The sequence below is a fragment of the Leptonotus elevatus genome, chromosome 4 (genome assembly GCF_054856555.1).
Source record: "Leptonotus elevatus isolate MCC_2025b chromosome 4, RoL_Lele_1.0, whole genome shotgun sequence".
NCBI classification, from domain to species: Eukaryota; Metazoa; Chordata; class Actinopteri; order Syngnathiformes; family Syngnathidae; genus Leptonotus; species Leptonotus elevatus.
This window is the reverse complement of record NC_141242.1, coordinates 2460889-2487136: the sequence shown is the minus strand read 5'-3', so window position 1 is coordinate 2487136 and position 26248 is coordinate 2460889. Positions and strand designations below refer to the sequence as shown.

General features: G+C 39.5%; 1 protein-coding gene and 1 long non-coding RNA gene across 3 annotated transcripts in view; one reads left to right on the top strand and one right to left on the bottom strand.

Moving 5' to 3' along the window:
• The window catches only part of LOC147174986 (uncharacterized), a 63137-nt gene that overhangs the window by 15721 nt on the left and 21168 nt on the right, over positions 1-26248 (bottom strand). For both annotated transcript variants that reach the window (XR_015094647.1, XR_015094646.1), the window contains one exon: positions 10539-10635. This is a non-coding gene — a long non-coding RNA (uncharacterized LOC147174986). The remainder of the gene's footprint in view (positions 1-10538; positions 10636-26248) is intronic.
• gnrhr4 (gonadotropin releasing hormone receptor 4) lies at positions 4347-26127 on the top strand. The gene is made up of 4 exons (XM_086074316.1): positions 4347-4472; positions 6102-6712; positions 21748-21952; positions 25171-26127. Exons 1-4 carry the CDS (start codon positions 4367-4369, stop codon positions 25620-25622), a joined length of 1374 nt encoding a protein of 457 aa, XP_085930442.1. The 5' UTR covers positions 4347-4366; the 3' UTR covers positions 25623-26127.

Below are 26248 nucleotides of genomic sequence, written 5' to 3'. Positions count from 1 at the left end.
GGGGACAAAGTCATATGACCGCATGCAGTGCAGGTCCTAAACAACTTGGCACCCTCAGCAAGATGTCTCGTATTTCTATACCAACTATAATGTGGCTAGCACAACATATACAGGCATGCACATGCACTCGCTCACTAGCCCGCGCGCTAATTCCCAATTATCTGCTCATTCGCGAGCTAACCGTAGCCCGCACGCTAACTGACATATAGTCGTTAATTCGCGAACTAGCGGTTAGTTTACGGGCTAACCGTAAGCTGGCAGGCTAACCACCAGATAGCCCCAAATTCGCGGGCTAACCGTTAACCTGCACACTAATTGCCGCTAATTCACGAGCTCACGGTTAGCTCGCGGGCTAACCGTTATTACTCCCACATAGCCGTTAATTTATGAGCTCACTAATACTGCCGCTAATTCACAAGATCACGGTTAGCTCATCTGGTTAACCGTTATTACTCCAAAATAACCGTTAATTCGCGAGCTAGTGGTTAGCTCACGGGCTAACTGTTAACCTGCACACTAATTGCCGCTAATTCACGAGCTCACGGTTAGCTCGCGGGCTAACCGTTATTACTCCCACATAGCCGTTAATTTATGAGCTCACTAATACTGCCGCTAATTCACAAGCTCACGGTTAGCCCATCTGGTTAACCGTTATTACTCCCAAATAACCGTTAATTCGCGAGCTAGTGGTTAGCTCACGGGCTAACTGTTAACCTGCACGCTAATAGCAGCTAATTCACGAGCTCACGGTTAGCTCGCAGGCTAACCGTTATTACTCCCACATAGCCATTAATATATGAGCTAGCAGTTAACTCGCAGGCTAACCGTTAGCCCACACGCTAACTCCCAAGTAGCCTTTAATTCGCGAGCTAACGGTTAGCTCGCGGGCTAACGACTGCATGCCATTATGACAGGCCACAATGACTCGCTGACCTGCTCAGCTGAAACTGATAAATGAGCCCCTCTGTGACAGCACTTGCACGTCACCTAATCAAACAAATGTAAACAAAAGAAGAATTCCGGCTGGAAGACAAACACAGGCAAGTAAAAGCCATAAAGAAACATGTTATTGAGGAAGAAGCAGTGTAGACTGCAAATCCTGGCCAAAGCCAAACAACATGACTTGACAGCTTTCTGGCCAAGTCTATTATGTCCTCACTAATATTCAACAGATTTTTAAAAATCCATACCAGCATGCAAAATGCTGCCCAACAATCATTTCCTGTCATTACCGAAAGAAGGGGGGGCAGACGACTCATTGTTATGATTTCCCTCAGAAGGCCGATATGATTTTGTGACGTTCATCTGCGACCGTTGCAGCATGATAATGCACGGCTCCATGTTTCAAGCATCTGTACACAATTGTAGGAAGATGAAAACACCCCCGTGTTGGCATAATCACCTGACATGTCCGGTCACTGAGCATGAAATTATCTGGATCAATGTCAGCGTGTTCCACTTCATGGCGATATTCAGGCCTGGGAGGGTTACTTTCAAAATAAAGTTGGTAGTTATCTACTTTTCTTTTCTTTTTTCTTTTTTAAATTTCAATTTCTTCCAGTTTGCATTATGAGTGTGTTGGGTAGTTGTTCACCATGAATGAAACAATTTATGAAAATGAATGAATGAAAAATGAATACAATTTCAAAATTAAAATATCGAATAATCGATATTTAATCGATTTTCCTTTTCCAGCGTGATATTGATTCATTTAATTTAATCATTTAATATTAACAACAAAGTCGAATTTTAAAGGCCACATTTTTTAAAATCTTTTTCTTGAACTTTACTGTTTACGTAAAAAAAAAGAAGTATTTTCTCACATTTATGAAAGACCTGACTTGCTGCACTTTATGACAATTCAGAATCTTTTTAATTTATATTTACGATAATTGAATTAGAATTAGGAAAATAGTTACATCAACCATTGTGTAACTCTTAAGTGATTATAACACGTGTTGTATTCATCCATAAATAAATCATTTAACCAGTTGCTGCAAAATTTTACTTGGAATTTAATGTCTCTCTCTCTCTCTCTCTCTCTCTCTCTCTCTCTCTCTCAACACTTAAGTGATTATAACTCATGTTATTTTCATTAATAAATAAATAATTGAACTAGTTAGTTATTTGGAATTTAATGTTTGTGGAGTCTTTTTTTTAATCATGGCCTTGTTATTTAAGAAGAATTGATGCTCCACAATTAATCAATATCGGATTGAACGAAATTGATCCAATGGAATCTCGAAAAAAATCGAATCGAACTGAAGTCTTGTGAATGGAAATCAAATGGTTTGAGGAAATTGGAATCGACAGCCAGCCCTAATATACGGTGCGCGGGAATGTCATTTTGCGGCACTTAACGCTTAGAAAGAAGCCGCCGAAGACACGAAATGAAGACGGCCGACGACTCGGCCGCATGCGAGTGACAGCGCTGTGAAGCTGCGATTGCTCACTGCACGGATTCATCTTTCCACTGCATGATCCTGAGCACACAAAAGAAAGTCCGAAAGCACACACGGGAACAAATTGAAACGTGCTGTGCGTCATACGGTCTCTGCGTTAGTCGCACGATTGGCTGCAGGCCAAGTGTCGCCATGCGCAATAAAGTTTACAGGACGGATAAGATGAAGTTAAACTAATGAAAGGGATTCATCGGATCGAGCGACGAGCGGGAAAATTGGAGCTGGTCACTGCATACGCAAGCAGAAGCCTTTGCAGTTTGACGCTTTGAAGAGATTGGAATCGGCAAATTAACTCCAAGGTATATTAATGCCATCATCTGTGCTGGGAGCTTTGATTTGTTTGTTTTAGTCCGTCCATCGATTGACCTTTTCTACGCGAGTCATCCTGCGCACATGAGCCAATGTGGACTCAGCTTCAAGATCAATCAAATAATGACGTGCCACGTTCGTCTCAAGCTCCTTATTTGCCTTAGAATTAGTTTCATTTGTCCATTGACCATTCTTGTAACTCAAATCACTCATATCTTAAATAATATTTTCACATTTCAAATGAATAAAAATGGGTTATTAATCCATTCTAAGCCCCCCAAAAATAAAAAAGTATCTTCTTTCATCAGGAAAAAATATATATTTGTATCTGTTTCCGTTTTGCAGCAATTAGCATTAAAATATAGCTGAGTTTCATCATTATTCACAAATCTGTTTATAGCAGTGGGGAAAGAGCTTTTTGCAACATAGCCCTGGTTGATCTCTTGTACTCTGCTGCCACCTGCTGGCCGTTTTTGTCATTACTACCATTTCCTTCAAGCATTCTTTGAAGTTGAGAGGCTGCATCAAAGTCTTCAGTATCCTCTAGCATAAAAACCCCAATTAAAAAAAACTTATAAATATGTCTTTCGGACACTTAAAACATTTAAAATAGAATGTATTTATATGCTTTTGGGAGCAAATGAGTTAAAGGGGCAGGCAGCATTAAACATTTCTTGACAATAATATGTTATATGCGACCTCACTAGTCTTAACATGACATTCTGATTAATATTACATTTGTGGAACATGAGTTATGAAGCAAAATCCATCCGTTTTTATCCATCTCAGGGGGCGGCCATTTTGTCACTTGCCGTCGACTGAAGATGACATCAATGCAGCGACCAATCACAGCTCACCTGTTTTCTGAAGCTGAGCTGAGATTGGTTGTTGCCTGAGACCTCAGCAACCGCGATGTCATTTTCAGTCGACAGCAAGTGGCAAAATGGCCGCCCCCTGAGATGGATAAAAAACGGATGGATGCATTTTGCTTCATAACTCATATTTCACTAATGCGAGACTAGTGGGGCTGCATAGAACATTATTGTCCAAAAAATATTGGGTTTAAAGAGACCGTTATGGTCAAATGACTTTCCATCCAGAGAAATGTTCTCTCGTTTTCTTTTTCTTCTTTCTTTTTTTTCTATTTTTTTTTCTCCTTTTTTTCCCTTTCTTTTAAGAAAAAAATGTTCTCTCGTTTTCATTAATAGAGTGATACCAACCAATTGTGTCCGTGTACATACGATTGCTTTTAGTCATTCAATTTGAACAGAGTTGTCTTCTCCATGGTTTGTCACATTTACAAGACATTTGAATTTTCCTTATTCAGGGACTTTTATTTTGTCAAATTTGATCATTTCCCTCGGCGACAGCGGTTGGGAATCACTGGTGCAGATGACAATCAGTGCAAAAAAGTAATTCAACTGCATCGAAAACAGCGTCTCCCTAATCCCCCCCCCCTCTCTCTCTCTCTCTCTCTCTCTCTCTCTCTCTCTCTCTCTCTCTCTCTCTCTCTCTCTCAAGCCCTCCCTCTCCTGTCTGAGGATTTGGAGTTTTTCTGTTTTTAGGCGCGCTGGAGGAAACCTCGTGGTCCTCGCATGCAGCGTCGTAGTCAGCGGAGGAATGAAGCGGGAGGAAGCAACAGCTGCAGGCGCGCCAAACGCTTGAGGACGCCTCGTCAACGCTCACGCAAGCGCGTTCGAGGTGAGTTTGTGTTCACCTATCCGGTGACAGACAGCTGTCATTTCATTTGATTTGATGGCTGCGTAGCTGGAGACATTTTCTATTAGAAAAATGCATGCCTTTGAACTTAAATCGTGTTTTTGCGTGTTAATTATTATTTTTTTTTTCTTTTTTCTTAAGAGCTCAGTATTGTTCATTCGGAAATGTCATCATCATTGCTCTTTTTTTTTTTTTTTTTTTTATATATATATATATATATATACATATATATATATATATACATATATATATATACATATATATATATATATATATACATATATATATATACATATATATATATATATATATATATATATACATATATATATATATTTTTTTTTTTGTGTGTGTGGGTGAGTATGTGTATGTGCGTGTTAATTATAACCCCGTGTAAAGTTTAGTTTTAGCGCAAGGATATAAAAGGCAGACGTTGTTCCGCTCTCGTGGGTATCGAGCAAAGCATTTTTCTGTCAGACAAAATGTCTGCGTGGTTACGGGGGCGCACCAGTTGCATGAGGCAGATGTTAACTGCCCCGTTCATCATCTCGCCTGAGGAGAAAAAGGCAGAGACTTTGTAGACGAGCCATCAAATTGTATTTGAACTGTCTTCCTTGCATGCACGTTTTTTTTTTATTGAAGTACACTTTCTTGTAAGGTCAAAATACGTCCTCTAAAGTTGAACAACTTCAGAGTACAGTGTTGTTAACAACCTTGCCAAATTTGGATGGTTAAAAAAAACTGGTATGTGTTTGATGGGGCTGCAAAATTGTGAAGAATCAAGCCGCTCTCTCCGCTGAATGCACAGAAAACACGTCCCATTCAACTGTCAATCAAAAAAAAAGAAAGAAAGATGCTTCTTCATATCTTGCGTCTTTCTACACATAAAACGGTTGAGCCGCCACAAAATAGTCTCTGGCGAGGCGAGGTCTACTGTCCTGTTAAGAATGACTTTATTACTCCCACACACTGCTTGACATACGTGCACTTACAGCCAACAATGAGGCACTCTAAAGCGGCCATGCAGCTATTCATCTAGTTTCCGAGATGGAAAAATAAAAAAGCCCACTTCTCGCTATTCAGTTTTTCCCTGCGTGACATACAGGCACTCATGGCCAACAACGAGGCACTCTAAAGCGGCCATGCCAGCCAAAAGCTGTGGTCCATATGCTGGCTGTCAAGTCCATCCATCCATTTTCCAAGTTGGACATGGAAAAAAAAAAGCGTTTGTGCACTTACAGCCAACAACGAGGCACTCTGAAGTGGCCACGACAGCCAAAAGGTCCATACATGCTGGCTGACCATCCATCCATTTTCCGAGTCAGACTTAAAAAATTGTTTTTGCTGACTTCTCACTATTCTGTTATTCTCTGCGTGACATACGCACACTCGTGGTCAACAACAAGGCGCTCAAAAGCAGCCATGCCGAAGGACTATCCGAAAGGAATATTTCAAAGTATGTCAGTTAGGGCCTTTAAATAATAATAAAAAATAAAAAATCTTATTTTATTTTTTTTATAAAATTGTAACGCAACTTCTTCACAGCGTGAAAGTTTCAGCAATTCTCTTCTATCGTGTATTTAAAAACAAATCTCTGAATTCGTTTTCTAGGACTTTGGCTTTCCCCACGCAGTTTGCATTCAGGCATCGGGGCGGGCTCCTTCTTTCCCGGATCGAAACCTTTTCGCCGTCGCACAATGCTCCACCAGCTGCAGGACCCGGAGGCGATGAACGACAGCTGCGCGTGGGCCAGCGCCACGGCGGCCTGCAACGCCACCTCGGCCGGCGATGCGCTCCAGCTGCCCACTTTCTCCACGGCGGCCAAAGTGCGCGTCATCATCACCTTCGGCCTGTGCGCCGCGTCGGCCGTGTGCAACCTGCTGGTGCTGTGGGCGGCCGGCAAGGGCGGCAGGCGCAAGTCGCACGTGAGGATTATCATCATGAACCTGACGGCGGCCGACCTGCTGGTCACCTTCGTCGTGATGCCCGTGGACGCCGTGTGGAACATCACGGTGCAGTGGCAGGCCGGGGACGCCGCCTGCCGGCTGCTCATGTTCCTCAAGCTGGTGGCCATGTACTCGAGCGCCTTCGTCACGGTGGTCATCAGTCTGGACAGGCAGTCGGCCATACTCAACCCGCTGGGCATCAGGGAAGCCAGGAGGAGGAGCAAAATCATGCTGACCGTGGCCTGGAGCACGAGCATCGTCCTGTCTCTTCCTCAGGTGACACAAGATGGCGTTTTGATGGCGCATTCGAAGACTTTAGTCACGCATTTGTCGATTCTCGTTACGCATCTGTGACTTTAGTCACGCGTTTGTAGATTCTCGTTACGCATCTGTGACTTTAGTCACGCATTTGTAGATTCTTGTTACACATTTGTGAATTTAGTCACACGTTTGTGAATTTACATTACGTATTTATGATGTTTGTCACACATTTGTAGATTCTCGTTACGCATCTGTGACTTTAGTCACGCATTTGTAGATTCTCGTTACGCATCTGTGACTTTAGTCACGCATTTGTGAATTTACATTACGTATTTATGATGTTTGTCACACATTTGTAGATTCTCGTTACGCATCTGTGACTTTAGTCACGCATTTGTAGATTCTCGTTACGCATCTGTGACTTTAGTCACGCATTTGTGAATTTACATTACGTATTTATGATGTTTGTCACACATTTGTAGATTCTCGTTACGCATCTGTGACTTTATAGTCACGCATTTGTAGATTCTCGTTACGCATCTGTGACTTTGGTCACGCATTTGTAGATTCTCGTTACGCATCTGTGACTTTAGTCACGCATTTGTAGATTCTTGTTACACATTTGTGAATTTAGTCACACGTTTGTAGATTCACGTTGCATATTTGGGACTTTAGTCACACATTTGTGAATTTACATTACGCATTTGTGATTCTAGTTGCATATTTGTGACTTTAGTCACACATTTGTCACACAATGTTGATATAAATGATTTTTGTAGATCATAATGCGCGTTTGTAAATGGTTTGCTACAAGAACGGCTCCATAGTATTAGGACTCAAGAGTTGACTACTAGCGGTATACAACAAGTCTGAAAAAAGTGGTATTGAACATACCTACTTTTCAGGAAATCCAAAAGACGACATAAGTATATCGACAATGACGATATACTTTTTGGGCAATATTGTATTTGAATGTTTCTCATGACGGTGGTACACAACGGCATGCTAAAGCAGCCATTATTTATGCCCCCCCCCCCCCCCTCAAAATATTTTGTTGACGGGGAGAGCTTGCAGGTTGCTGACGGATGCCCCTTAGATTGCAATTCATACCCCTTGAGCAAGTGCAAATAGCCAATATTTGCGCTGGCGAACAAGCAAAACATACAATGAGTTGAGTGCAAGCACTAAAGAAAATGGACATATGTACAGTACGTACTGTATGTTGCTGGCTAAATACAGTCATTTCCATTCCATTTTGTCCCAGCTGCACTTTCCATCCGCCAGCTTCAACCAGCTTCACCTCATTCATGCACACATTGCCAGTCGAGCAGGTCCATGAGAGCTTTTCCCTCTGACATCACACGTACGCTCTGGTGGCAAAAGCTCAAGCAATGTCAAAAGTAAAGCAACCCTTCCCCTTCTATGTTATGAACCAAGAAGGAGAGACTGCGGAAATAGGAAAAATGGCTTCTTCTCTATCACAGAACTTTGAATGGGTGACGCGGCAGTTGCTAAAAGACGTTACATAAGGAAAATTTGTTGGAAGTCAGCAGAGGTGGCAAATTCCAGGTCCAGAAAGTAAAAACTCTGCCACAGTTTGGCTTTAGCCCCAGGTGCTAGCTAGTTAGCTCCCTAGCAAATAAATGAGCATCTGGGGAGCTAGCTAGCTAGGGAGCTCGCTAGCTAGCACCTGGGGCTAAAGCTAAACTGTGGCAGAGTTTTTACATTCTGGACTTGAAGTGAGGCAAACGGTGAAGTCGATTCAAAAATAGATTTGGTGCAAATTATTTGAGGTCTGCCTGGCTGGCTAATTAGATTTTTCTGTGGCTTGCTTTAATGGCCTCAGATGTGCAATTTTGAAGCCGTCACGGTTAGTGCACTGTAAAGCTAACTCATTTAAAAGACGAGTACGCAAAATGTTCGCATTCGTCAGGGTCATTTCATTCTCTGTTTATTGTCTTAGAAAAAGAAGACATTGCGCGCCTCTCGTCTGAGCAAGCGTCATTCATCATCTCTTGGATGTAGACCAGATAAGACAGCTCTAGTTTCACTTTTGGTGCGGAAAGACAACAACATTAGCGGCACGGCCCAACCGTAAATAGTCTCACTTCCTTTGGGATGCCAAACAAGATTCGTTATGATGCCTTGCAGAGAGGCCCCGGCAGTCGTCGGAATCAACCTCGTTAGTATTCCATTATGTTGTTTTCAATGACGCTCGAGGGCAGCTGAAAGCCTAAAGCGTCTTTGTTGTTATTTGTGACAGGCTTAAAATGATCGAGTCTCTTTGGAGGGGATGAAAGGACAGCATTGGACGTGAGAGATCGGAGTAATCGTAAAGCTCCTCCTCTGTTTACATTCTTTTCCAATCTCAAAGGGGAAGTTTGAAACTTCACTAATCCCCGCCGAAGTCCCCGACCGAAGCCATGACGCTCATTTACATGCAAACGTGATCCTCAAATGTGGCATACCATTATGAAAGGGAACGGATATCCGGCTTTCATCCATATAGCGGCGCAATACTAAGCTAGTATTAGCACAAACCGACGGTCGTCGCGGATGCTATGTTGCTAGCATGGCTTATTTGTAATGGAGTGCTACTATAGTGTTTTTAGTTTCCTGGAGTGGATATTCCCCAAAATTTTCAGCAGTTTTGAAAAGTTTTTTTCTTGTTTTCAGTTCCAAGTCAATGGCAGTCATTACTTTTTCTGGAACTATCCAGGTGCCTTTATATTATTATTATTTTTTTTTAAAGAAAGATATTTTGAAAAGAAAGGTCTTGTGCGTGGGCAGCGTCCTCCAACCTTCCCTGCTTGTTAACAGACCTACCAGAGCATGACAGCATCAATCTGATGTGCTACAATGTGCAGTCACTGATTGGACGCACTTTGACGCACGTTGGCTCACTTTTTTCTCCCGCTGTTATTTTTTCCTCCCACGGTAAGACATTTTTTTTTTTTTTACAAAAGAGGCGATTACACAGCATGTTGATACGATAATGAGGAGGCCAGAAAGAAAGAACTGGAAAGGTCACAAATTCATTGCCCCCCCCCCCCCCCTACCACCCCCCCTCCCCCCCGTACGGTGAAATGAAGGTGTCTTAATATGCACACTGTTAGTCTACTTGGCGCCATTGCTCTTAATGAGACACATGTGACCTCAAATAGCGCTAAAGCTCTCACATCTCACTTGTTGTGTAGTGTGTAAAACTTCACATGATATGTTTGAAGACTTTCATAAGGTTTGGTTTTGTTTTTTCTTGTTGCAGCCGCCAAGCAAAGCTCACAGTGTCGCGCTGCTGACGTCATCATCATCGTCATCATCCTCATCCTCATCCTCATCCAAAAGGCAAATACTGTCCAGTGCAACTTTACCTCCCGGAAAAATCAACCTTAAACATTTCTTGACGATAATATATTATATGTGACCTCACTCGTCGAAACATGACATTCTGATTAATATTACATTTGTGGAACATGGATGGATATGGATAAAAAACGGTTATGAAGCAAAATCCAGCCGTTTTTTATCCATCTCATGGGCGGCCATTTTGCCACACATTTGACATCTATGTTGCTCAGGGTTCAGGCAACGACCAATCACAGCTCACCGGTTCTCTGAAGCTGCGCTGTGATTGGCTGTTACCTGAGACCTGAGCAACTGTGATGTCATCTTCAGTCGACAGCAAGTGGCAAAATGGCCGCACCGATAAAAACGGCTGGATTTTGCTGCTAAACTCATATTCCAAAAATGCAATATTAACCAGAATGCCATATTTAGACCACTGGGGCTGCATAGAACATATTATTGTAACCAAAATTCATCATTACATACGTAGGCATACCTGTGGCTGAACGAGTGAAGCGTGTAGTCTGAGCAGCCAAAATGCACGCGAGTACGTCGTATGTCATTGGATGGAAGGGGCGGCGATCGCATGTGCACTGCAGGGGTAAGAACAAGAACAAGGCGGATTGATCAATTGAATCAGAATACTGAATATCAGATGTTCAAAAAGCACAAACTCGTTGATTTCATCACATTCATTGATAAACATTTGTACCAGCGTCAGTAAACTTCGGGTGTGCCGACCCCGGCCCTTGATGCATAAACAAAATGGCTGCAATCCTCACATAGTGACTCACAAGTGGCTTAAACTTAAATATCATATAGGTCATAGGTGCGAGCCAACTTATAACCGATATGGATTTACGCAACAGATGTCAATCGAGGAGTCAGCTTTGTCGTGGGAGGCTCATCTCGGCTCTTATTGATGCTTAAAAAACATATTCATGAAATGTTTTTTTGGCTGACACATTCGGTACGTCATCCACAACCTTACTGGTTTGTAAGGTCTTTTATTGCATCCTGTGCAGAGTGAATGAAAAGCAATCATCGTGTACTAATTAAGATGTTCAACAAAAAATGAAAATAACTTCTAAAGAGGAGATCACAAAGAAGCAAAACTTTTACTTTGAAGTCAACTCAAAGTCTACTTTTTGGCGGAATAGAAGGTTGTTTGGAACTTGGTGTTATGACTGTTTTGGGGTCATGGGGTTATTTTGTCGTGATGATGTTGATGTTGTCAGTTGCTATGCAGTTGCTGTGTCCCTTATGATGATGTATTAGTCACTCTTATTTTGTCTAATCTCTCTTACTTTGCAGCTGCTATGCAGTTGCTATGTCTCTTGTGATAATGAAGTTGTCTCTAGCTATGCAGTTGCTATGTCCCTTGTAATGATGTTGTCGGTTGCTATGCAGTTGCTCTGTCTCTTTTGTGATAGTAAAGTTGGCAGTTGCTATGCAGTGGCTCTTTCCCTTGTGATGTTGTCAGTGTATGTCCCTTGTAATGATGAAGTTGTCAATTGCTACACTGTTGCTATGTTTCTTGTGATAACAAAGTTGTCTCTTGCTATGCAGTTGCTGTGTCCCTTGTAATGATGAAGTTGTCGGTTGCTACGCAGTTGCTATGTCTCTTGTGATAATGAAGTTGTCTCTTGCTAGGCAGTTTCTATGTCCCTTGTAATGATTAAGTTGTCGGTTGCTATGCTGTTGCTATGTCTCTCGATAATAACGAAGTTGCCCCTTGCTATGCAGTTGCTATGTCCCTTGTAATGATGTTGTCGGTTGCTATGCAGTTGCTCTGTCTCTTGTGATAATAAAGTTGGCAGTTGCTATGCGGTGGCTCTTTCCCTTGTGATGTTGTCAGTGTATGTCCCTTGTAATGATGAAGTTGTCAATTGCTACACTGTTGCTATGTCTCTTGTGATAACGAAGTTGTCTCTTGCTATGCAGTTGCTGTGTCCCTTGTAATGATGAAGTTGTCGGTTGCTACGCAGTTGCTATGTCTCTTGTGATAATGAAGTTGTCTCTTGCTAGGCAGTTTCTATGTCCCTTGTAATGATTAAGTTGTCGGTTGCTATGCTGTTGCTATGTCTCTCGATAATAACGAAGTTGCCCCTTGCTATGCAGTTGCTATGTCGCTTGTAATGATAAAGTTGTCAATTGCTACACAGTTGCTATGTCTCTAGTGGTAATGAAGTTGTCCCTTGCTATGCAGTTGCTATGTCCCTTGCAATGATGAAGTTGTCGGTTGCTATGCTGTTGCTATGTCTCTCGACAATAACGAAGTTGTCCCTTGCTATGCAGTTGCTATGTCCCTTGTAATGATAAAGTTGTCGATTGCTACACAGTTGCTATGTCTCTAGTGGTAATGAAGTTGTCCCTTGCTATGCAGTTGCTATGTCCCTTGCAATGATGAAGCTGTCGGTTGCTATGCTGTTGCTATGTCTCTCGATGATAATGAAGTTGTCCCTTGCTATGCAGTTGCTATATTTCTTGTGATAATGAAGTTGTCCCTTGCTGTGCAGTTGCTATATCTCTTGTAATTATCCCTTATCAGCCAACCGGTTAAAGGACATATTAAGAGAACACTTATTTTTAGGCTACATTAATTCTGGATTCACAATAGCTGTAATAAGTTCTCCGTGAGATACGCTCCATAAGTTCTCTTTGTTCCAGTGACGGGCATGTGCATGTGACGCTACGTTGGAAGCCCACGAAAACAATAGGATGCTTATCTCACGGGGAAGCTTATCACGCACATATGCGGCATATGATGAGATCTATTTGTATGTCTTCGATTCCCTGAGTGTGAAAGGTGTTGCTTGCCTTGACAAAAAAGCTGATCCAAGTTCATTAGAAGCCACAGATGGCGACACACCAACATCAACTTTTTCTTACATTTAATAGACCCTTTATTTCGCTTTTTGATGCAGCGGGAAATTTAAAACAAATACACACTGTGTATAAAAAGTCTACACACCCCTTTTATTTATTTAAGTATTTTTGTCCAGAGTCAAGCGAGCGTTTCGGTGTCATGATTGTCGGAGAATTGGATGACGCTCCAACGGAAGCAATGTACTCATCTTGTCCATTAAAAATAAAAATAAAAATAACACTGATGCACAACAAACTACAGCACAAGCAAGTAACATCCGCTTCCATCCAACAGGACAAAGCACTTTCAAAGATGAGCAATGATTGGCTTTCATGGTTCATCTTACTAAGTGCAATTTTTTTTTTCCTGTGCTTTCCTTATCCTTCCTGATGCCCTGCAGTGTTTATGAACTCGGACTCTTAAGGCTTTGCCTTTTTTAGACACGAAACAAGTTGCAAAGGTTGTGCAAAAATGAAGAACATTTTGAACTTCTCTCAAAATAGGCCTGATTTATTGTATGTAGCATGTGTGTAACAAGCAATATATGTTGGGCAGGTGTGGTAGCGTTCCACTAAAACTTGCAATTAACCTTTTCTTACGGACCGGTTTTACGTAAAAACATATTTTGACCAGCATGGAAATAAATACAAACAAAGCTTTATAGGAGCATAGTTTGGGGCTGCTTTTCCCCCTCCCTATTTCTTCCTTTTTCACCTATGAAAAACCGTGACACTGTTTGACGACCCGTCAGGCTTCCCATTGTGTCTCCCTCTGTTGGTCATTGTTTTCTTTATGTCCCTTGCTGTGTTATGTACATTTCCTTGCTCTGGTCTTGTGACGTGCAAAAACAATAAATGCTATTCAAGCTTGTATCATGAGGCTAACATGCTCATCCAAAACTAGATTTTTTTTCATTACTTTCAGATCCTCACAGACATGAGTCGGGTTTCCATTCAATTGCTACGCATTTTTAAGTGAATTTACTGACAATGCGCAAAACGGACATGCGGCTTTCTTTTGCGAATATTGAGAGCAACCAGCAAGCAAAGAGAATTCAATGGTTCAAAATATTTTTTGTATTCTTATTAATTTTCCATTAATATGCCTGCAAGTATTGTTGTATGCTTTTTACGTACTTAAAAGTTGTTTCAAGGTTCATGCCGACTGCAATTTCAATGCTAGTTTCATTAGCCCAACTAGGGCATTTCTTATTTTGAGTTAGCATTAAGCTAGCAGACTTTCGGTGAATAAAGATTAGTTAAATACACAACTTTTAAGTCTCTTAAGGGGGACTTACCCTTTTATTTATGGCTTCTTTTTTTTTAAACTCATTTGCTTCCAAAAATTTATAAATATGTTCTATTTTAAATGTTTTAAGTGTCCCAAAGCCGTATTTATACGTTTTTTATTATTATTACTATTTTATTTTTTTTATGCTAGAGCATACAGAAAGCTTTGATGCAGCCTCTGAACTTAAGAGAACGTTTGAGGCAATAGTAGTTATTAAAAAAACGGACAGCAGGTGTCAGCAGAGCAAAAGAGATCAACATGGGCCATGTTGAAAAAAAGCTCATTTACCCACAGTTCTAAACATATTTGTGAATAATAATGAAAATTAGCTATAATCTAATGCTAATTGCTGCAAAATGGAAACAAGAAATGTTAGAAATGTACTTTATTTTCCTGATGAAAGGAGATACTCTAATCTTTATTTTGGTGGGTTCCATGTTTTTATAGCAATAGAGCACAATTCTGTGGGCCTTGCAGAATCAGTCAAAATCCAGTAAAACAGCCGGGAGCGAACGGGATTGCTTCAGTGAAAATGGCTGAGAGTGAATGAGTTAATGTCATCAGGGGTTGAAAAAAGTTTTTAAAAAATCCATTCTAACAAAATTATTACAGACATGTTTTAAAACTAATAGTAAAATGTCATCAATATTTAATTACAGAAATGAAAAAATGTGTATTTCATTACTTCCACCACTGATTAACTCATTCTTGATCCTTGGTGAATTTTGATAAAAGCACGTCACAGTCATATTATTAACACGTGGCAACTGTTTTCAATTGAGAAAAAAAATCTTGGAAGTATGAGTAGGCTGTGATGTTAATGAATGTAGCATTTTTTTTGTTGTTGTTGCTAAAAGCTTGTCAGTGCCTAAATGAACCAGTGAGCAAATCTGACGTCTCATTTCACGGCAATTAATGTGATAAGATCCTCAAGGTGGAGTGATGACAGTTTCAAGTTGGCCTGTGAAGGCTGTGAACATTTTTCAATGTCAAAGTCAAGCACTGTTGATTTCACTGTGGCTTTTATTCAGCTCCGGTGCCTCTGCCGCGCTCTTCCTCGCCTCGCTGCCTCTGCCAGGAGCAGCGAGGAAGATTCCATACTGGACGTTTGCGTCCACCTCACTTGCATTTTTTTTTGACCCTTCAAGGATCCAACTGTGCTAATGCAAAAAGTGATAAAACGTCCACCAAGGGCTGGGATATTTATCTGATCTGGATATTACCAACCTCATTTCTGGAAGGTCCTGAAATGTGGAGGACCAAAACTGCTAAAATTCAAAATAAATAAATAAATAAATGACTAAAAGTGAAAATGAAAACAGATATAAAAAAAAAGATGTAATTTTATATATATATTTTTTTTCTTCACTTTTCATTATTTATTCATTTGAGTCCTTTATTTATTTAGAATGTTGGGCAGTTTTGGTCCTCATAGTGGAAGGGGTGAGGATAAACACATCAGTTACGTGGACACATTTAGTCCCTAGCGGTTATCACAAGGTCGGAATATCAACCTGATCTGATGTCAAATCATTTGTTGTATGAGACGGAACAATCGGTGACAATGTAATTGGCCTCCGTATGGACCGGCGTATGCAACCCTGACTATACGTCATACGAGACATTCAAACCCGGAGAAAGTCATTTCAAGTCATTTTCTTTCAAACGTTTCAGACACCTAAACCGCCATTTAAGTGAGTACTTAAGACAAAACCAAAACAAAACACATCATGACAGTTGCTGAGAACGCACAGAAGAGATACAACTAAATGGCTTGCTGACATCCTCGGTATTAAATGGCTGCATTGAGATACTTTCCGAGGATAAACGACATATTTTCTTCAGTTATCACCTCCTGCTGGATTATCTATATCCTTTATATTCACCCCACACACAGGATGGGATTGACAAACGAGTCTCTGGCGTCGGACCAAAACCTCGCACAGTATGAACGTCCAAATTTGGTCAATTTGCACATTTTTTCCCAGAAATCAATTCTATTGGTCAGTCCCCACGTGGACTCAAAAACATTTCAACAAACAACTTGAAGATTGTTCAAAACTACAAATCTCAAATTCCAGTGAAGTTGGGATGTATTTTTTATAGACAAACATAATTACATACATAATATATATGTAAACAATTGTACATACACAACAAAATATTTTGTATTTATATTTAAGTGATGACAGCATTTTTGTTCTACCAGTATCCAATTTCAAAACAAGATTCTGTTGGAAAAGGGTGTAGGAAGAAGTAAAAAGACAAATACAGCAAGAGCAATTCGTTTTACAAGCACTAACAAAAATTTTGAAATGAGAGAAATAGAAAATTTCCATTAATTTCATGCGATTTGAAGGAAAAATACTGTATTGGGATTTATTTCATTCTTTTTTGGGGGGGGGGGTGTAATAGTGGTATCGGTATCTGGTATCGGTATCGGTGACTACTCTAGTGTTGAGTATCGTATCAGTCTGAAAAAAAGTGGTATCGAACATCCCTAATAATAACAATACTATGATTTGCAAATTATTTTCAACCTTTTTTGAGTCGAATGCAACACCAAGACAACATATTTAAATAAATGTAGGCTTTTAAAAATATTTTCTATTGATACCCAACACCATTGTTACGTCAAGCTAATTATTGATCAGTAACTCAATTTAGATTCTGTGAAGTCAAATATTTTCAATGTGATATCTGGACATCATTTTTTTTGTTTTGTTTCAGCGGGGTTATCATTTTCACAGTGCAGTGCCCGCCTGCAGTACCGTGGAACAACACTGTGTTTTCCTTTTCTGTCTGTCTCATCAAATTGTGTGTTGCGGTTTCATCTGACGTGTTTCGTAAAGGTTTGTTGTGTTGCCGCTCCTGCTTACCAATTGTCCTACAAATCGCTCCATACGCTTACGCTCTGCCATTGTGTTTATGTCTGAGGCTCAGTGACTGGCTGAGTGAGCAGCGCGGCACGCCGCTGCACTTACGCGTCACGTACTCAACAAGGAGTTCCAACCAACCGAGTATCATTTAGACAACATCATAGTAATAATCACTTTCCACTTGTTCCGCTTGAATGATCAAAAGTATCAATATTTGCAAGGTTGTAATATTTTTTTTATATCATTTGACTATAAAATTGTTATAAGTACACCTCATGACAATGTATCCTTATTAAGTCATTCCCTCGCAGCCTTTTTCACTGAAGTAACCCCCTTCGCTCCTGACTGTTTTACTGGATTTTGACTGATTTTGCAAGGCCCACTGAATATTGTGTTCTATTGCTACAAAAAAAAAAAATGGAACCTACCAAAAGAAAGATCAGAGTCTCTTCTTTCATCAGGAAAAAAGTAGATTTCGATCCGTTTCCGTTTTGCAGCAGTTAGCATTGGAATATAGCAAATTTCATCATTATTCACAAACCTGTTGAAAAGAGCTTGTTGCAACATGGCCCTGGTTGATCTCTTATACTCTGTTGCCACCTGCTGGCCGTGTTTGTAATAACTACTATTGCTTTAAGCAACCTCTTCATGTCAGAAGCTCCATCAAAGCCTTCTGTATGCACTAGCATATTATATATATATATATATTTTTTTTTTTAATGTATAAAGACGATTTTGGGAGCAAATGAGTTAACACTAAAGAAAACAAAAAAGAAGAATAAATCTGCTGAATAACTTTATTAACATTATTTATACTCCCTGCGCAAACTCTGACAATGAGCGTGTCACTGCCACCTACTGTAGTGGATGTGCAATTGCACTTCATTTCAATACTGGAAAAAAAAAAGTGGTGTCACACCAAGCCACCCCATTGGCAAAATGGAGTACACTCTAAAAAGAGAATTGTTGAATCAATTTAAGATTACAAATTGAATTGTTGACCAACTAAATAAAATTGCTTCAATTGGTAGCACACAATTTTAATCCAAAGGGAATATATTAAGTTTAATTAATTATGAGTTCATTAAATTTAATATATTCACTTTGGATTAATTTAATTCAATTGTGTGTTGCCAATTTAAGCAATATTATTATGTTGGTCAACAATTCAATTTGTAATCTTAATTTGGTTAAAAAAAATTCTCTTTTTAGAGTGTACAACAATCTAGGGTCTTCTTATTTTATACTTCTTTATGTGTCACAAATTTTTAATGGGAGGCGGGTCTGGACTGCTGGCAGGCCAGTCTCACTCTTTGACTACAAAGCTACGCTGTTGCCAAAAGTGCAGAAAGTGGCTTGACATTGTCTTGCTGAAGCATTTTTTTTTCCTTGTCACGTGTGGGATCTCTCACATAAAAAAACAAACAAACAGTTAAGATGCGAAGATGAAGTCTGCACGTGTGTCTCTGGAGTTAATTTCTCTCGGCTTCTATGTCTGACGGCCACAAACAGAGGTGGCAAATTTGCTTCAATAGTGTACAAGTTATAATAGCCATTATTGGTACCATTTTTGTGCTTTCCTCAAAGGGAAAACAAACAATATTATGTATGAAATGAAGACATTATCATGGGAAAACTTTTTTTTTTTTATATAAAAAAATGCTTTGTTAGAAATTGAGAACCTCTAAAATATTGTTTTTATTTTTAATTTGCATTTAAATTGGGAGTCCACATGGCACAAAACTCATCTTTTTGCCACAACACACTTTACATCTCAATGTTAGTTGACTTCATATCGAAAAAAAAAAAAAGACAGCTCACATTTCATATTTGCAATCCGGTTTTCCTGTCAAGCGCCATGTCGAGCGATCACAGGGATGCTTGCGTGACCGCAGGTGGGAAGAATGCAAAAGCGGCTTGCGATGACTTCCTGCCACGGCAATGCGTCTCCAATTGAAAAATGTTCTATTCAAGAGCGGCGACGCCGTGACTTGAGATATACGCCATCAATAGGAGAGGAGCTGGCTAGTGCTATTTTGGCGGACTTATTGAAATGTACCGGGATGAGGACAATGGAGGAAGCCTCAATAAAAGTGATGTCTCAGTATCCCGAGCGTTGGGACTGTCATTGTACTGAGAAGGGGGCTTTTCAAGTTTCCTGACCATCAGCAGCCCTTCGTTTTCTTCTGTGGTTGCACATTTTCGAGTGTCCAGAACCTTGAAAATTCCAGTTCTCAAGTAGTGCTGTCACTCTCGAATATTTTTACAATTAATGAATCATCCCTCCTTTAATCTTTCCTCTGGTCTCTCGGGGTCTCCGTAATCTGTTGGAATTGAGAGGTTTCTGGGGTTGGGGAAGTTTTCTGGTTTTGTAACTCTGTGGGTAGTCGGTGGTGTCTGGTTGGTGCTGGATTTCACTTTGTTTCATCTTTCTTTCCTTTGATCCTTCCTCTGGTCTCCTGACAACTTTACGACTCTGCCCTGCGACTCTGAAGTATCTATTAATCTAATCTAATTTGATTAATTAATCTATTAATTTTGACAGCTCTATTCTCAAGTACCCAACAGAGGAAAGACAGAGAGAGAGAGAGAGAGAGAGACGGCACACGGGCCCAGCCAAGCATTTGGGAGGGTTTCAATTGGGTCAGCTTGAATGTTTCACACATTTGCAATGCTGTGCTATAAGATCATTTGGAATTTTGCATGTGTTGTGTCCTAGTTATGCTTTCTGTGACATTGCTGACAGCAGCAAGCAACCATCAACTGTCTGGGTATGATTTTGAAGAGACGTACTGAGGCACTCTAAATTCTGACTCTGTCATACCAGATCCCAATTTCTCGGATAAGTACTAATTGGTACCTGTACAAACCTGTACAAAGTTCACCGGACCCGATCGACAGAACCGGCCCACTCTCTGCTTGTACAAGGTATTAAATAATGGACTTCCTTTTTCACTGAGCGTCCAAAAAGAATTCCCGTTTCATGAACGTGCTGCAAAGAATTCACGAGCCTGTTGCAAGCATTCACATTGTGGGCCTGCAATTTACACAAGAAGCAAGAGTTGATTTAACTCGACGAAGCGCAATTTCTACAGAAATTGCGTGGGAATGCTGGAAGCTGAATGCTAATCATAGCTGAATGCGTATGAAGTCAATTGAAAGATAAATTATGTGAAAATTACAAAGTCTTCATCGTAGTAAATGAATAAAAAGAACACTTGAACCCGGGAGGCGTGAATTTTTGAAGCAAGTTGAAATTCATATGGAAAAGTGTTATCTGAAAGTACCCACCATTCATTTAGACGGAAAAGTGGAACTAATGATATCCAATGGAAAAATGCAAAAAAAATGCAATCAATAGCGCCACCTAGGAATGCAGTACCCTCCATTCATTTAGATGGAAAAGTAGAAATAATGATATGATACTAATACTGCTTCCAGCATTCCCACAATAATAACCTGCGCTCCTGAACGTATTCCTCCCATGTAAGCTGCAACAGCATCTCAAACCCGCCCGGCGATTGATTCATTCCGGCGAAGCGACACGTCCTCGCCGACGGTGACCTTTTGCAAGATTTTCTCTTCTGCTAACACTTCATACATGCTAACAAATTCCTCATGAACGAGCAGATCACTCTCAATAAATCTCACACATATTGCATCGTGATCCTTTCCTGAGCCCGTCCATAATCAAAGTTAGCTGATCTCATCTGCCGGCTAACGCTTGCCTCGATACATGTTGCAATTCGGTTTGAAGTGGGGGCATGTACAGTAGAATCAATTCAGACATTCAACCATTTTTCAATCATTTTTTGAAGCTGTGAGGTTTTCTTTCAATTGCTTTGCAAGTGTAAAAACATGAATGCCTCTTCAGCAAATAAAGTAGCGCGAGCCCGTCACTATCGAATATTTTTAGAATCGATTAATCTATCGATTATTCAATCGATTAATCTGATTCATTTAATTTTGCATTAAAATGTATTAAAAATTTCCCCTGATTACTGTTTATTAACCAGTGATTTGTTTTTATTTCGCACTTTGTATTCGTAGAGTGATAAAAAAAAGGGGGATTGATGTTGTACTATGTTACCGGTTCGGTCATTGATATTTGCAAATTATTACTATTATGATTAAACACATGAAGGAAGAACTATTGTTGATATGCTGAAATCAGAGGATTTGGACAATTTTCAATAAAAAAAAATGGCTCCAAACGATTACTCGTCGATTAATTTGATCATCGATTACTGTTCAATTTATCGATTAATTTTCAAAGCCAAACAATGTCCTGATGCCATCGTCTCTTCAACAGGCAGTTTTTGATCTGGTAAAGTCAGACAAATAATGGTTTTGGGATCTGGGTAATGTGTTTTTTTAATCGATTCATCCTCTGCATGCAACCTCTCCCTATGACCTATGACCTATGACCTTCTCCCTCTGCTATCTGTTGCAAATTACAGACAAACACATTTTTGAGTGGAAATAATAATGAGTACTTGTGAAGCAGTTGGTAATATGAATCTGGCGGTGATTTTCCTAGCAAGTCGTATTCATTCTGTCTCCCTTTTTCTCCAGAATATCTATTGTAATATCACAGACGTGCGCGCTTTACATTGCAGTGTGAAGGTTTGAGTGATGGTCCCTCGCTATTGCTTTTGTTTACACAGATGTTTATATTTCACAACGTGACCATCACAGTCCCGGAGAACTTCACCCAATGCACCACCCATGGCAGTTTCGTCCAGCATTGGCAGGAGACGGTCTACAACATGTTCACCTTTGCGTGCCTCTTCCTCCTTCCTCTGGCTATTATGATCTTCTGCTACACCAGAATCCTCATTGAGATCTCCAGCCGCATGGCTCGCAATAATTGTAAGTCGCGGCGTCTCTTCAAATTCAATTTTCCGGATACGAAATCAGTCTTGCCCAACATTATTAAGGGCACATACACTGTACTTTATATTTTGGGAAAAAATAGTGGCCAGAGGTCACATCCGGGGCTTTGTGGCGCGCTCTTAATAACCAAAAGGCACATCCTTTGTCATCAGTGTTAATTTTGACAAGAACATTTTGTCTTTTGACTAAAATGAATTCAGGTTTTAGTCAAGAGCTTTAGTTTTAGCCATAATTTATAGGGGTGTCAAAAGGAGTGTGTTAATTTTGAGTTAATTTATTATTCTTATTGTTTTATTTAAAAAAAAAAAATTTTTTGAATTGTATAATTTAATTTCTATTTAATAATATATAATAATAATTTTTTAACGTGCGATTAATTATTTGGAACGCCTGTACTGGGGGAATTCCAGTCGAGACACGTCCACGTCAAAATTTAGCAGTAACAAATTTAATAATAATATATTTGTGGAGACTGGAGTCAAGTTGTATTTTACAATTTTAAGAATGTGCAGAATTTCACAAATTAAAGATTAGATAGCTCTTAATATGAAAAGAAAAATGCACTGAGCTGTCACCAATGTCTTACAAAGGGAATTATGCCATCTAGTGGCAGAAAAATGACCTCAACACAAATCAATATCAAACTCGTTTTTTACAGTACAGTACATCTTTTAAATTTTAACTAAATTTTATGAATTACTATGAAATTGCTGTATCAATGACTAAAAGTAGCAACCATATTTCTATTAGTTTAACATTTTTTTCCACTTTTGTTAGAAAGAGTATGGAAAATATTTGATTGTACATATTATACATTTTATTATTATTTGCAATTAATCATGAGTTAATTCGATTAAATTCTTTATTAAACTTTGTTTCAATGAAACATGTTGAAATAAAACTAAAAGTGCAGAATTTCCTGAGATAAATTTTACAGCTGCACAATGAATGTAAACATGTTTGAACGTGAAATAAAGTGCAGTGAACGATGATTGGATTTTGTGAATCTTCGTCACAATGGGTTGTTTTTATTTTAGTCCTTGACAAAATGATCAGTCCATTTAGTGATCGTCATCGTCTCAATGAATGGCTTCTATTTTAGTTTGTTGTATTTTTTCTGAAAACAAATTGTGACGAAAAATGACATTTTTCATCAACAAAATTATCACTGCCTAAAACGAGTTTCTGAACCGCCTCAACAAAATCAGAAAGCCTAAGCCTAACTCCAAAATGACTTTATTGAGTGTTCAATGTCCTGCGGCACACGAGCGCACAAAATAATCCAAGCCCCAAAATGCATTTTCAGCACGCTTTCAATTTTTCATGAAATTCCAACTCATCCACAGCCTGTTTGAGAGGCGGAACACATTCGGTGGCAGCGCAAAATCTATAGCGGCATGCGTCTGTCACACACACACACACACACCTACTGTGCTGCACACAACCACAACCTTCTTATCGAACCCACAGACGTGATTTACACGCAATTCGTGTCCTGTACCGTGGTGAAAACAAAAGTCTGACAAACTTCTACTACCAGCAGGCAGGCTGGGGCCCTAATTGACCGCCTCACAAAAAGCATGTAAACAATCATCCAAAAAATGTTTTTAAATAAAAATCTCCTGCTGGCTGCTCGTGTGTGCACCATGACAACATCCACCCTTCGCTATGCAGGAAGAAAATCAGTTGTTGTGGCTCCCGCTAGTATAAACACGGCATTCGGATTAATATTGCGTTTAGTGCTGTCACTTTCAAATATTTTTAGAATCCATTAATCTATTGATTATTCAATCGATTAAAAGGATTAATTTTAATTTTGCATTAAAGTTATCACAAAAGCTTTTTTTTTTTTTTTTTTTTTCTGATTACTGTTCATTAACCAGTGATTGGTGTTTATTTCGAAGATTGATGTTGTACAATGTTACCGGTTCGCTCATTGTTTTCCAAAGTAAAAATAGATGTTTGAAAATGTCTTATTTTGATTAAACACAGAAGATAATCAGTCTTTTTTCATGAAGGACGACAGAAATCAATCAACAATTACTGTTTATATGCTCATATAGGAGGATTTGGACAATTTTTAATTAAAAAATGGCTCCAAATGATTACTCGATTATCAAAATAGCTGTCAATTAATTTGATAATCGATTACTTGTCGATTAACTCATTTGCTCCCCAAAACGTATAAAAACGTTCAATTTTGAATATTGGCATGGTCCCAAAACGTACTTATACGTTGTTGTTTTTGTTTTTTTTAATGTTTTTTTTTAATGCTAGAGCATACAGAAGGCTTTGATGCAGCCTCTGACTTGAAGAGGTCGCTTAAAAGCAATGGTAGTCATTACAAAAACAGCGAGCAGGTGGCAGCAGGGTATAAGAGATCAACCAGGGCCATGTTGCAACAAGCTCATTCCCTCACTGTTTTAAACAGATTTGTGAATAATGATAAAACTTTAGCTATATTCTAATACTAATTGCTGCAAAACGGAAAAAAGATACAAACAGAAGAAACTCTAATCTTTCTTTTGGTAGGTTCCATGTTTTGATAGCAATAGAACACAATATTCTGTGGGCCTTGCAAAATCAGTCAAAATCCAGTAAAACAGCCGTGAGCGAAGGGGGTTGCTTCAGTGAAAATGGTTGCCAGTGAATGAGTTAATCGATTAATTTTGACAGCTCTAACTATGTTTGTGGAATATGAATTAAACAGTAAAATCCGCCCATTTTTATCAATCTCTGGGGGCGGCCATTTTGCTTGTCGATTGAAATCGACATCACAGTGCCTAATGGGTTAGGTAACGACCAATCACAGCTCAACTGTTTTCTGGTTTTGGTCATGTGAGCCCACCCAGCACTATGATGTCATTTTCAGCCGACAACAAGTGGCAAAATGTCCGCCCCCGGAAATGGCTAATAACAGGTGGATTTTGCTGCTTAATTTATATTGAGAATGTTTTTGTCAGCCACTTGTAGCTTATCCAAATGCATTACAGGTGCAGTACATTTTGTTTTGAGTACAACTTTCCTTTTCACCCTGCTTCCCTACACTTGGGTCCACATCAATCTATAACCTGGGACAGAACCAGAACCCTTTGGCAATAATTCACAAATGTAAAGGGGGGTGGGGGTGCACATTGAAGTGAGTGCCTTCTGGAGCTGTCGCAATGCTAATGAAGACTGGTGCTGTGTTTCAGTGCTATCCAGAGACGTTCATCTCCGCCGCTCACACAGCAACATCCCCAAAGCCCGCATGAGGACTCTCAAGATGAGCATCGTCATCGTGACGTCCTTCATAATCTGCTGGACGCCCTATTACCTGCTGGGCCTGTGGTATTGGTTGTTTCCCGAAAAAATGGAGGAGACGGTCTCTCACTCTCTCACCCACATGCTGTTCATCTTCGGCCTGTTCAACGCCTGCCTCGACCCCATCACTTACGGCCTGTTCACCATCCACCTCCACCAGGGCCGAAGGAATTACAACCGAGCGTCCAACACGCAGATCACGACGGAAAACAACCATTGCTTCGTGCACATGGCCCGCCGCCACGTGGCCTCGGGGGGCCTGCACACGGACGTGGAGGAAAGAAGCGACAACAGCAGCATAAATAGCGGCTCAAGGCCAATTATGCCCGTCAGTGAGATCTGATTTAGCCAGATCTCAGCCTATGGAGGACCAAAACTGACAACATTGAAAAATAAATACATTACTAAATAAATAAATAAATGAATTAAAGTGAAAATAAAAACGGATATAAAAAATAAATAAATAAATAAAATACAAACAACGGCAGAGTCCAACCCGCATTTGAATAACATTTCGGCCTGACCAGCATGAAATAAATACATGTGGTAGCAGAGCGTTTTTATTGATTGATTGATTGATATTTAATTGTATTTATATATTTATTTTGACATTTATTTTTTGAATCTCATTTTTTTTAATGTATTTTAACTTTTATTTATTTATATATATATATATTTATATATATTTTTTTAATGTAATTTTTAAATTATATTTTTTATATCCATTTTTTGTCCACTTTTATTTATTTAAAAAAAAAAAGTATTTGGTCATCTATTTTTTATTTTGCCAGTTTTGGTCCTCCATATATATTCCGTATATACAGTATATTCCGCTTCATACCCGTGGAAACGAGATGTTTTATTTTTATATTTATTTATTGTTATTTATTGAATCTCATTTTTTATTTTATTTTACTTTTATTCATTTATTTAGTCATTTATTTATTTTAAATTTAGATTTTAAAAAAA